General features: G+C 61.7%; 1 protein-coding gene across 1 annotated transcript in view; it reads right to left on the bottom strand.

The window, feature by feature from the left end:
- Nucleotides 1–12,705, bottom strand: part of Arhgef10l (Rho guanine nucleotide exchange factor 10 like) — a 111,718-nt gene that overhangs the window by 63,028 nt on the left and 35,985 nt on the right. Inside the window, 4 exon segments of the mRNA XM_026400866.2 lie at nucleotides 1,609–1,725; nucleotides 5,792–5,961; nucleotides 8,540–8,623; nucleotides 9,015–9,106. Coding sequence (XP_026256651.2) covers nucleotides 1,609–1,725; nucleotides 5,792–5,961; nucleotides 8,540–8,623; nucleotides 9,015–9,106 — 463 coding nt within the window.

Raw genomic sequence — 12,705 nt, 5'->3', positions numbered from 1 at the left:
TCACTAATCCCAGCCTAACAGCTACGTGGCCATCAAGGAGGCCAGCAGTGTGCAGGGAACCCTCTCCTGACTCTGCCCAGAGGGAGCAGAGCTGACCCCATCCTCCCTGTCCTCCTGGCCACAGGCTTCGCAGGGGTCTGGGTGAGGAGGGCTTGCTAAGAAGCCCAGGCAGTGCCCAAGAGGCAGGGTGGTGGCTTCCCACGAGCAAGGCTGGCCTTCTGGAAACTACCCACGGGGAAAAGGGAAGTGGGCCCAGCCCTCCCCGCGCCTGCCCTCTGAGCAAGAGTGGCCATAGCGCCCTGGAGAGGCCAGAGAGGGAACAGGGTTGACCCCGGGAAGCACGGTTGGTCTCCTAGGGCACGTCCTCTCTGGGGCCACACACCCCCAGTGCCTGTTCTGGTGGAAAGCTATGGGGCGTTCTGGGGACCCGCCACAGGGGTCTTGGGGACTCATCTGAGGCCCTGCCCTTGGAGAGGAAGAGCAGCAGGCACCCGCCCCAGAAGGCTCCGGGGACCAGGTGATCAGTCTGCAGGGTGCTCCATGGCCCCTCAGCCAGGGACAGGGGCTGGGAAGTGCACCTGTCCCTGGGTCTGCCCTCCACGGCTCCTGGCTCCTCGGGGCCTCTGCGTCCTGGAGGTTGAACCTGCGGGGCCTGGGTCTCGGCTGGGGGAGGGGGGGGTACGATGGCCCCGCTCCTCCTCCTCCCAGGGCCGGGCTCGGATGACGTGGGGTACAGGAGGGACACACTCAGGGGTTGGTGCCTGGCAGGCCCAGCTGGAGGCCCAGCTCTGCCACCAACTGCCAGTAGGACCAGCGGTCACCACTTTACTCGCCTCAGGTGCCGTGATGGCAGAAAGACGGCTGCCCCCAGGGTGCAAGGGACAGTCAGCCTGAGGTACATGAGGGAACAGCGGTGGCCGCCACCCACTGCTCTCTTGGAGCCGAGCACCCTACAGACCTGATCACCGGGGGCCACTCCTCCCGACACCCGGTTCACAGGCGAGAAACCCAAGGTCCAGAGGGGCCATGAGGCCTGCCAGGACCACAGAGAGAGAAAGTGGCAGGACTGGGATTTGAACCCAGGTCTGCAGGCCTCGAAAGCCAGTGATGGCCACCAGGCCACACAGCGAGCCTCACTCGAGAGCAGCTAGTAACACGATGCCACCGAGAAGCCCAGGTCCTGCCTGAGGGGGCTGCAGCTTCTCCCACAGACTTCCTCCCCCTGGGCCTCTCGGAGCATCCTGGAGGGGCGGTCCCATGTCACCCGCTAGATTCCTCCAGGTGTAACCCAGCCCGCCCACCGTGGTCACTGAGTACTGCAGAACCAGCACGGGGCCAAACTCAGGAGTGTGTGTTTTAACCAAAGGCCTCGGGTGAGTCTGGGAGTCTGCAAACCTCCCGGGTTCCTGTGGGCATTAGCATCTCGGGTGAAGAAGGGAAGGTGCAGCAGAGTCGCAGAGGGACGGCTGGCCTCGGGCACTGCCCCTCGCAGGGCAGGTGGAATGCAGCCAGGCGCCAGGGCTGGTGCAGCGGAAAGGCTCCCTGGGTGGCCGCAGCTCGCGAGGGCCCCTCCGGCCGGGGCGGGGCGGACGGACGGACGGACAGTACCTTACAATCGTACTTGTGCTTCAGCTCCTGCATGTCTCTCCCCCCAACTCTTAAAGCCAAGATGTCCCTCTTAGTCCTGGCGTATCTCTCCTTTAGCCTAGTCAGGTCTGGAGACAGCTGGAGCGCAAGCGGCAGGCAGAGGAGAGCAGGCGGGAGGAGCAGGCGGGACAGGAGGGACAAACAGACACAGGAGAGAGGAGACTCAGTCAAGTGAGGCGGACAAAGGGCAGGCGGGACAGCACCCCGTGGGCAGCTGGGTCGGTCCCGCTGGGGTCTGCCCAGCAGCGTCCAGGCCAATGTGCTGGGGTCTCTGTACAGGGGGTCCGGCCGCTGGGGAGCAGGGCAGGGCGGGAACGAGCCCAGGTTCCCCTCTCTGGGGAAGGGGACTGTTCCGGGGACCAGGGCATCTCCCCCAGCCCGGGCCCGTGTAGGGCTTGTAACTAGAGGTTCCTGGCACATTCGTGAGGAGGACCTAACGGCAGGGCAGGAGCGTCAGTGGACACGTAGGCCAAAGCACAGAAAGATGGATGAGTGGGCAGGGGATGGCTGGACGGATGGGTGGACGACAGACAGACACTGGGTAGATGATGAATGGACAGGCCATCGGATGGGTTTGGTCTGGTGACTGTACAGCTGGGCAAGTGGAGAGATGGACACAGGAGGTCATCAGAGGATGTGAACAGGTGGATGGAGACATGGCCGAGCCTGCTGGGCAGTGCCTAACAGCCAGTTCTCCAGGAAGAAGAGCCCTGTGGGCGGCACTGCACTTGAGTACCCTCCCACCTGGGCCAACTGACTTCCACAGCGACCGAGAACGTGGGCTAAACAGAGATGCGGCTGCAGTGCGGGAATTCCCATGAGCAGCACTGCAGCCCCGCAGCCCTGCAGGATGCTGGCTGCGCAGGAGGGCGGGCAGGCAGGCGGGCAGGCGGGGACTGGCTTACGGACACCCCCCATGATGATGGACAGAAAGGGAGATGCACATTCAAATGCATGAGCTGTGTAAGCAAGAGGGACACTGAGTACAGTACACAGAAGACCAACACGGATAACGGACACGTAGAAGGTTCTAGAATGTGAGCTCTGGGGGCCGCAGGTCTACATGCAAATTGTGGCTCCCACTTGCTGGTTGGAAAAGTCTCTTTCCCTCTCCGAGTTGCAGCTTGTGTGCTGGTAAAATGCACATAAGAGGCCATGAGAACGGCCCACTGGGCCGTAGGGTCATTGAGATAATAGCTCACAGAGAAAATTAAGTGTAAAGCCCCAAATTTAGTAAGTAGCCAGAAAACAAATGCCAATATTATTCTATTTTTAAAATTATGAGTGATCAGTATTTGTTAAGTGGATGGGAGGATAGAGGATGGACAGATGGGTGGAGGGGTGGATGAAGAGATGGACAGAGAGATGGCTGAGGTGTTTTATCCATATGTGATGCTGAGTTTGACTCTACCATTTACTGGCTGTGTGACCCGAAGCCCATCACTAACCTCTCTGAGCCTAAGTCACACAGGTTTTCTGAACAACAAAATGAGAATCTTCATAATAGTGACCACCCTAGGGTAGTAGGAAAATCTAGTGGTACTGCTTTTGAACTGTACCGCACTGGGTAAATGGTCTCTATTATACAAGTATTAGGACAGGGATCCTGTGACAGTGACCCAGAATCCTGAATTCCTCTATAAATAAGCTCAACCTTATAAAGCCACAAATCCCCTCGGCCTTCTGGCGCCCCTCGCCTCTCAGAGCCTGAGGAGCTGGGAAATGTGAAGGGTCAGAGGTCACGTGCCCACGTCAGAGCGGGGGGGGTGCTGGGACGATCTGCCCGTCCTGCAGGCCCCGCCCTGCTGGGTCTCGGTGACCTTGGTGATGGGAGGTCGCAGGAGGAAAGTGGATCCACCAGTGGAAGGATCCCCCCCACCACGGGTGGCAGCCAGCAGCATGACCGTGGACCTACAGGACAGTGGCTGCTCACCCTGGACCAGGTCCCTCTGACGAGGCCAACTGCAGACCCTGGGCCACTTTCTCCGGTGAAGCCCACCTGCCTGGAGCTGGCCTCTCAGCACAGCTGACGGAGGGGCTGGACTGGCTCTCCTGTGGCAGATCGAGTGCCAAGGCCACGGTCAGACTCCCAGGACGGGACCGCACTGTCCCTCACACCTGCCGCCTCGCTCGCCTCTGCCCTCGGCACACAGCAAGCAGCTGGCGGGAGCATGCGCGGCCGTGCAGCCAGGAGCAGGCGTGCCCAGAGCACCCGGCCCAGCAGGGCTCAGCAGTCACCCAGGCAGAAGTGACACCAGAGCAAAAGCCCCTCCACACCCTCCCACCTCCCGAGGTCACCACTGGTCAGGCAGTAGGCGGGCCTTGGCCCAGAGCCAGACAAAAAGCCCTCGAGTTGGGACCCCAAGAACTGTCCCAGGTTCCTCCCCCGGGAGGGTGTGAGAGGCACACAGACCCCACCCCAGGGCCCGTGAGGTTCGGCCCAGCCCAGCGATTCTCAAAGTGCCCTGTGGGCAGAGCGCGGGTTAGAAGGCAGGTGCCAGACCCCAGAGAGGAGGCCCAGTACGGGGTCCCACCGACCCTAACGCCCTACAGGCCTGGGGACCAGCACAAGAGCCTGAAGCTGCCTCTCCGTCCCTTTCCCTCGGAGAAAGAGACAGAGTTTGGGGGTGACCGTGGAGAAGAGGGGGACCTCTGGGGGCGGGGAATCAGGCCCATAGCTCCAGAGTCCGCTGGTCACCACTGAGAGCAGGAGAGACCCCTGGGTTCTGCCCTCCTGCAGCGACGGCCCAGGGGATGGGCTTCACAGCCCAGGTGTCCTGCCCCAGGGCAGAGCGTGCTGCCCCTTCTAGAACACAGAGCAGACTGGGCCTCCTAGGCTTCTTCCTGGGCCGCCCTCTGTCCTGTGAGAAGCCTCCATGGTCAGGCCCACAGCTCCCCACCCACGTCAGGCGTGTGGCCAGGCGTGTGGCCAGGCGTGTGGCCAGGCGTGTGGCCAGGCGTGTGGCCGTGCTGCACACAGCACATTTACAAGGAGTTTCTGTCTTCATTTTTGACAAATTGGTTTACAACTGGTGACTTCTCCTAAACCATGAAGGGTCACTGAGTCTGGGTCAGGTCTGCCTGTCTCCATGTCCCCCAGCTACACCTGAGGTAGGGACCTGGCACACAGTGGGGTCAAAACGCGTCACTTTAGGGTCAGCGAGCCACCAGGGCATTTTCTGTGGCCCAGCCCTGAGAACCCTGGGGCTCAGACAGGTCCCCTCGGCCCCCGGCTGGCTTCGGCCTTGGGAGTGTGTCCTGGGCCGAGGGAAGGCTGCCTGGAGCCTGCGGGGGCCTGGGGGGACCCACACCTCAGGGGTGGGCAGGAAGCCTTCGGGGGCTGCAGACACGGCCTGAGCAGCCCCATCCCAGCTGCCTGGCCCTGCTCTGGGCCCTGCCTGCCTCCAAGGACTGGCCCCCGGAGGGGCCTCTCCTGCCTGTTGGTCATTTCAGAAGGAGCCTGCGGGGGGCCTGTCGCCTCTGGCCAGCAGGTTGCAAGAAGCTGCTTCCATTAAGCTGCCTGTCTCAGAGCCATCTGGTGGCTTCCACAGAGCCACGTGGGACGCACAGGCGGGTCGGCTTCCTCTGGGCTTTGGTGGCTCCCTCCGTGACATAGATAGGAGGAGCCCCGTCCCACAGACACCACAGCAGCCCTGGTGCCATGTGAGAGGCCATGGAAAGGAGATTCCAGGTAGCTCTGACGCAGCCACCTGTTTACTCCCAGGACACAGCGCGCAGTGTGGCCCTAAGGACTGACCTCAGAAAGCACCCTGTAGGGCAGGGAGACCACTGATTGGTCCCAGGGCCAACTCCAGCCAGCCATGGAACTACCTGGAGCCTTGGGCGGAGCATGACTCTGAAGTCCACTCCGGGCCCTGCGTATGAACTGGCTGGGTGTGCACAGGAAAGGTGGGGGTGGCCCCGGGCCAGCACTGACCACGACCACCCCAGCTCTGAGGTTCCCCACAGCCAAAGAGCAAGGCCTAGGGAGCAGCTGCTCGGGGACGGCTGGGCCGCTTGTTCTCAGCGTCCATTCCCAGGAAATGCTGAGCTAGACCTGGTCCTCACCCTCACTCCCCATTTACCCCCTCCCTGAAGGGGTCTGGGTGCCCTGACCTTGAGAGGCACTCCCCGGGCCCCTCACCTTGGGCTGGAAGGACACTCGGTGCTTGGCGGGTTCCACCTCCGGCTTGGCCTCCTCCCCGGAGTCCTCGCTGTAGCTCTCAAACTCACTGGAGCTCCAGCCTAGGTCCTCGGCCTCCCGAGGCGCCCTGTCCCGGTGCACGTCTTCATAGAGCAGGCTCTTGTCCACCCCTGGGGCAGGGACAGGGCTGGTGAGCCCCGGCCAGGGGGACAGGCACACCAGCTCGGCCCCAAGCCCACTCTCTGAGCCCAGGCAGATGGCGGGGGAGGGCAGGGCAGGGGAGGGGAGGACACTGTGGATGAGGGGGCCCTGGCCTGGCCTTGTCCCTTTCCTCAGCCATAAAATGGAGGGGACGCCAATACACCATCAACGAGGGCCTGAGAAATGGGGCAACTCCAAGAAATGCACCAGACACACGAGAAGCGAGCACTCCTCCTAACGCCCCAGCTGCGCGGCGCCCAGGGCCCATTCAGGGCCTCCTGGGCATCTTCTGGCAGAAGACCTCAGGGTCCTGTCCTAACTCAGGCCCTCTGCATCCTGGAGACACTACGGAGACTTGGGGGTCATTAAATGAGAGAGCACGGGAAAAGCCTGGGCCTCCACAAACGTCCTGTCCTGCCCTTCAGTGGGATCCCTCATCCCAAACCCAAGTTCCCATGTGGGCCCAGAATGGTCCAGTAGGGGCCACGCTTGGCCCAGAGACTAGGAGCATTCCCAGGATGGTCCAGTAGGGGGCGACCTGGCCCAGAGTCCAGGAGTTCCCCTGTCTTCCAAAGTCCCATGGGAAATGCCTTAGCCTGAAAACTTGAGGACAAGAACCGAGATCCCCCCTCTGAAGGGACAGAACCCACCAGAGCCAGAGTCTTGGGGTCCTTGTCAAGTCAGGTGTCCTGGGCCAGAGGCCAAGCTCCAGCCCCCGCCTACCACAGGGAGGCCTTGGGCAGGCCCCTGGGCAGCCTGAGCTTCGCTTCCTCCTGTTACCTCGAGAAGACCCAGCTGAGGCTGGACTCCAAACGGTGCCTGCAGTTGAAATGCTTCTGCAGGCACCGAAGACCCATCGGAGACCACGCTGCAGAGCAGGGGCAGTGCTAGCGGAGACCTCCCTGCCAGGGGACAGCAAGCTGTGGCGGGCAAACAGGACACCAGCCCAGAGCTGCCAGCCTCGTGTGTGGGCTCCGGGTGGGCTGGGTGCCACATGGTGACCAGAGACCCCAGTTCTACCCCGCAGGAAAGTTGGGGAGAGGGGGAAGAGATCATCAGCAAGGAAGAAAATGGGTCCATGGAGCCCCTGTGGGAGAAGGGGACTCAGGACCAGGCAAAGATAACAAAGGCTCATGTCTCCAGAGATGGAGCAGCTGGTGGGCAGGCTGTGGCCTTCTGAGGGCTGAGATGGCTGCTGTGGTGGCCACACCTGGAACCCCAGCTACTCAGGAGGCTAAGACAGGAGGACTGCAAGTTCAAGGACAGCCTCAGCAACTTAGCAAGACCCTGTCTCAAAACAGAATAAAAAGGTCTGCGGATGTGGCTCTTCTATGTGCACAAGGCCTTGGGTTCCATCCCCAGTGAAAGGAAGGAAGGGAGGAAGGGAGGAAGGGAGGGAGGGAGGGAGGAAGGAAGGAAGGAAGGAAGGAAGGAAGGAAGGAAGGAAGGAAGGAAGGAAGGAAGGAAGAAAAGGCTGGGTTCTACAGAGTCAGGGCCGGGACGTGAGGAACCGCGGTGATGGCAGCAAGGTCTGCATTCCACGGCCTGACTGCCGCCTCCTGAACAGCACAGCAAGACCACCAGGCCTCTGTCCTTTCAGGCGGCCTTCTGCCAGGACCCCGCCATCCCCGGTGACCCTGGAGCTCATTTAGAAAGGCCCTCTCCAGGGGAGACAGAGCTAAGGGACCCTGGGCCCACCCCTCAGGCTCTAGGGAGCTCCTCGGCCTCTGCCTTTGCCAACTCTGAGGATTCCAAAGCACTCGCCACCCCCCCCACCCCCCACCCCCACCCCCCGCTCAGTATGCTACATCACCTCGTGGAACTGCATCCAAATAATACCCTGAGGACAGGGACATTATTAGCCCCTTTGCACAGATGGGTCCACCTAAGGCCCAGAAAAGGAAGTTCCCAGGATGGCCCACCCCAAAGGCCAGAGTTGAGACACTTTATATAAGGCAAGGCCTAAAGGCTCAGGGTTCTGTGCTCCAACCAGCGGCCAAGTCTGGATTTGAACCCAGGCCTGTGTGTCTCTGCCGGAGGTACGGCCTGCACCTCCGCTACAGCCTCTCTCCCCCGCTCCCCAGCTCCCAGGCAGATGTCACAGAGCCAGCAGCCGCCCTGTGCACGCAGCATCTTCCTGGGGCCAGGCCCTGGCGGAGCTCTCTGCAGCCTGACTCACGGGATCCTCCCACAGGGTCCCCACACACCCGCCCACCTGGGTCCACCCCGAGCATGGAGCAGGGCCATGGCCAGCTTCAGCTGCTGTCTTCTTCCCCACAGCCCTGGGAAGCCCGAGAGTGCACCCCCTTTCCTGAGGCTCAGAGGGGCGAGATGGCTTCCCAGGGACCCACAGCCAGAGCCTCATCCTGCCCAGGACAGCCTGCCTAGCCAGCCTGGCCACGCCTGAGGCCACACCCAGACTCTGCCTGACCACCTACAGGGTGTGACAGACAAGGAGGAGGGCACCAGGCTGGGGGCATGGAAGGAGCCTGAAGGAGAAGCGCCTCCCAACCCCAGGGAGGCAGGAAAGCCCAGAGGAGACCATACCAGGCTGATGGGCATCCGGACCCTCACAGGGGACGTCGTCGTAGATCACATCTTCTTCCAGGGCGGGGAAGGTGAACCGGTCGACTGGGAGAGAAGGAGAGAGCCATGAGGGCTCAGCCTCCGGGGGGGGGGGGGGGGGGCAGCTGACCAGCTGACCCCGAGCAGCCCCACAGGACCCTCCCGGTGACCACCAGCCCCCACCTGCCTCCTGCCACCCTCAGACCTGCGCACCTGGCTGACCTACAGGGAGCCTGCCCTTCCCCCCCCCCCCGGGAGGCCCCTCCCCCACAGCAGAGCGGGACTGGAAACCAGTCCCCAGGAAGCCCGGCTGGCGGGGGCTCCACCCCAGTCCCGGGCCCTGCCCGTGGTCACAGCACCACAAGCCCATGCAGCCCTGGGGTGCCCACGTCGCTGTCAGCCCAGAGACTACAGGACAGACCCAGGCTGTCCTGCAGCAGGTGTCAGGGACACTCACTGCGACGGGAGCTCTTCCGCTTCCAGCTGGAGCGCCGGACCTCAGAGAAGGCTGCTTCCACGGTGTCCCCATTGTGCACCGCAGCCGGCACCCTGGGGTGGAGAGGAGGACGGTGAGCCAGGGACCGGCCCAGCAGGCCTCACTAGGCAGGCAGGGCAGGCGACTGGCAAGGGCGGCTTCAGCCAGGCCACCAGGGAGGCTTGCAGCTGGGCTGGCCCCGGACAGCCACCTCCCATTTAGGTTTTCTCATCTTCAGCAGGTGCACAAGACCCGCCCGCAGCTTAGAAAAGCACAAAGACAGAAGTTCACGGTCCTAAGCACCAAGCACTGGCCCTCTGTTAGGTACCAAGCATGGCCCTATGTTAGGTCCCAACCCTGGTTCTCTGTGTTAGGTACCAACCCTGGTTCTCTGTGTTAGGTCCCAAGCATGGCCCTGTGTTAGGTCCCAACCCTGGTTCTCTGTGTTAGGTCCCAAGCATGGCCCTGTGTTAGGTCCCAACCCTGGTTCTCTGTGTTAGGTACCAAGCACTGGACCTCTGTTGGGTCCCAACCCTGGTCCTCTGTGTTAGGTCCCAAGCCCTGGTTCTCTGTGTTAGGTACCAAGCACTGGCCCTCTGTTGGGTCCCAACCCTGGTCCTCTGTGTTAGGTCCCAAGCCCTGGTTCTGTGTTAGGTCCCAAGCATGGCCTTCTGTGCGAGGAGCATCTTCCCTCCAGGTCCCACAGGACACCCTGCCTCCGGCTCTACAGGACTCCAGAACTTTGAAACCCACACGTGGAGGGAGAGCTCAACACCCACCCCTGAGGGGACCAGCGACGGCTTTCCAAGGGCAGACAACCAAACGGAGTGTGGAGAAGCCGGCCAGGGCCATCTGACCCGGCATCGAGGCAGCATCTCCAGGGACGCCCCTCGGGGCCGCCTGCTCCTGAAGAGGCGGGCACCTCCACCCTGAACCCACATCCTGTCTGGTCGTGAGAGGAAGACCAGGCAAACCAGCACCAGGGGTTGCCTGCGAACACCTGGGCTCGCTCCCCATGGAGGCCAAGCAGAAGAGAAGCACCTCAGCTGGGGGCCTGGGGAGAGGGGACCCTGGAACCCATGTGGGCCCTTGGCCGGATCCTGGCACGTGGAAACCCTGGAGGGAGCACAGGAAGTCAGGGGCCTGTGGGCAGCAGCGAGCCAGCCTGCTTTCCTAGTCTGGGTGACAATACCTGGGACACGGCAGGGGTTAACGGTGGGGACCTGGTGAGGGCACACAGTGAATGGCCTCCACAATGTTTCTTAAATCTAGAATCATTCAAGAGGAGGGATTTAGGCTGTTGGGCACGTATGCGAGCCAGGCCCCTTGCTCCCCTCCCAGCAGCCCCACTTTGAGGGTGAGTCAAGATGCCCCCGGCCCCACTGCCCAGGGAGTGGCAGAGCCAGGCCATGACACCAGCTTGCCTGGCTCCAAGCTGGGCACTTGCCACCACACCCACTGCCTCCCAGGTAATCCAGTGCCGTCGGCTGTGAAGGACTTCCCGGGTGCCGTCCAGCACGGTGGCCACCAGCCACGTGTAACCACTGGGCACCTGAAACGTGAAGAGGCTGAACTCTTACTTTAACTTTAGGTTAAATTTCATTCTGGATGGCCACTTGAGGCTGGCTGCCACCCATCTGGGCAGAGTGGGTCTCAGTCACCTGCACTGTTGGAGATCCAAGCATCAGCTCGTACCAGAAATGAGCAGTGTTGTCCCGGGGTGAGGGTGACAGTACAACAAGGAGAGTGTGACCCCAGGTCGAGGGTCAGCAGCTCTAGCAGCTACTTCCCTGAGCCGCCGACACCTGCAGGGGCACCCAAAGGTGCTGAAGCCCTGCTGCTTCCCCATGGGCACTGGGGACCACCCATGGACCCTCCTTGCTTCAACACTTAACCATGAACAGCAGGGACCCGGGACGCTTATAGAGAGTCACGTGGGTGTTGTAGAACGCAGGTCCCATGGAAATGTCACCATAGGTAATAGAGGGAAAAACTTGGTGAGCCACGAAACATCAAGTGCAGGAAAGCCACAGCTCCGTAAAAAGAAAAAAACAACAACTGTCCCCTGGACACAGGCACAGAGGCCTCAGACAGAGACCCCAGAGGAGGGAGCAAAGCCGCCGCCCATCACGTTCTGACTTCCTGATTTTTCCAGAGTAAATATGTCTGACTTTTACAGAAAGGAAGAAGAGCAGGGAGGGCGGCAGGGAGGGAAGAAGGAAACGTACCTCAGGTCAGCTCAGGAGGGACTGACCAGGTGCCGGGGTGTGGCTTGGGAGTAGAGCCAGGGCTTGGCATGCCCAAGGGAGGCCCTGGGCTCAATCCCCAGCCCCGTGACAATAAAAATTAACAAGAAGAACGGGTTGGACATCCCGGGGTCCCTTGTAGCCAGAGTCTGCCTTGGACAGAGCTGCATGCTGTTCAAGCCTCGCTTGCTTTGGGGACAGTGACACCAAGACACTCCATGACCAAGCATGGGGTCCTTCCCATCTCAGTCTTCCTCCCTGCAGCTGCCCCAGGTGGGTCTGCACACTCCTCTTTATGGAGGGGAAACTGAGGCTTAGGCAGGTGCCCAAGGCTCTGGAGGACTCCTGCATCCCTTCGCTCACGGTCCGTCCTCCACCTCCAGAGCTTGTGGGTAGCCCCTTTCCACCTCTCGAGCTCTGACCTCCTGCCTCCCTCTCAGGAGGGCCCTGGTGAGGACACAGGCCCATTCAGAGAAGCCAGAGTCATCCCCATCTCAGATCGGTCCCTTAAATCACACCTGCGAAGTCCCTTTGCCACTGCATGGCAGGTTCTGGGGATTAGGAGATGACAGCTCTGGGGTGGCAGCCACTGTCCTGCCTGCCAACGTAGTCATGAGACGGTGTGGGCAGGGTTGTGTGGACCATGAGGTCTTGCACCTGGGTGCTGTGGGCACTGAGTCCCCTGTCCCAGCTGCCGGGGACGCAAGATCAACAAGGCAGAGCCCCATGGCTCGCTGCACCCACAGGGCTCTACAGTGGGGCACTGGACACACCAACAGGCTCACCACAGGCGCCGTCCTCAGGGAGAGCCTGGTGCCTTCCGAGCTGGGCTCTGAAAGGGCCTGGGAGCCAAAGGTCGAGGCTCTGATGTGGAAACAGACAACCTGGAGCCAGGGTGGAGAAGAGAACCGGAGAGCCCTTCCAGTCTAGGGGCTGTCGTAGCCAGAGAGGGGCCCTCAGTGGACAGAGGGTCCTGGGCCCCCATACCTCCCACTGGAGGAAAGCTGGGCCCTGTCCGGCCTCAGGCCTGCGGGCCAGGGCTCAGGAGGCTCACTGCTCCAGACTGGGGACATCAGGTGTACGGAGAAGCCCAGGATTTCAAACAGCTCCCCTGAGGCCTGCGTTGACATGGAAAAGTCCTCTAGGGGTTGGGGGGACGCTCCAGCCTGATGTCCTGCCCTCCCAAGAGTCCCCGTCCTCCCACATACAGAAGCCTTGGAAGCCACGGCCAGGGCCAGGCTGCCAGGAAGCCCCCCGGTGCCACATGTCCATTCTGTTCCCACACTGCCTCCCCAGCCTGGCCTCTTAGCCTGACCCACTCAGCTCCTGTCCCCCTGGCCCCCAGGAATCCAACTGCCCATTCCTCTCTCAGGCCCCAGGCCCCAGGTGACAGACTCCAGCCAAGGGACAACACAATGTGCCTCATC

This window comes from Urocitellus parryii, chromosome 11 (genome assembly GCF_045843805.1).
Source record: "Urocitellus parryii isolate mUroPar1 chromosome 11, mUroPar1.hap1, whole genome shotgun sequence".
Lineage (NCBI taxonomy): Eukaryota > Metazoa > Chordata > Mammalia > Rodentia > Sciuridae > Urocitellus > Urocitellus parryii.
The sequence above is the reverse complement of the archived record's forward strand: the minus strand, read 5'-3'. Positions and strand labels throughout refer to the sequence as shown.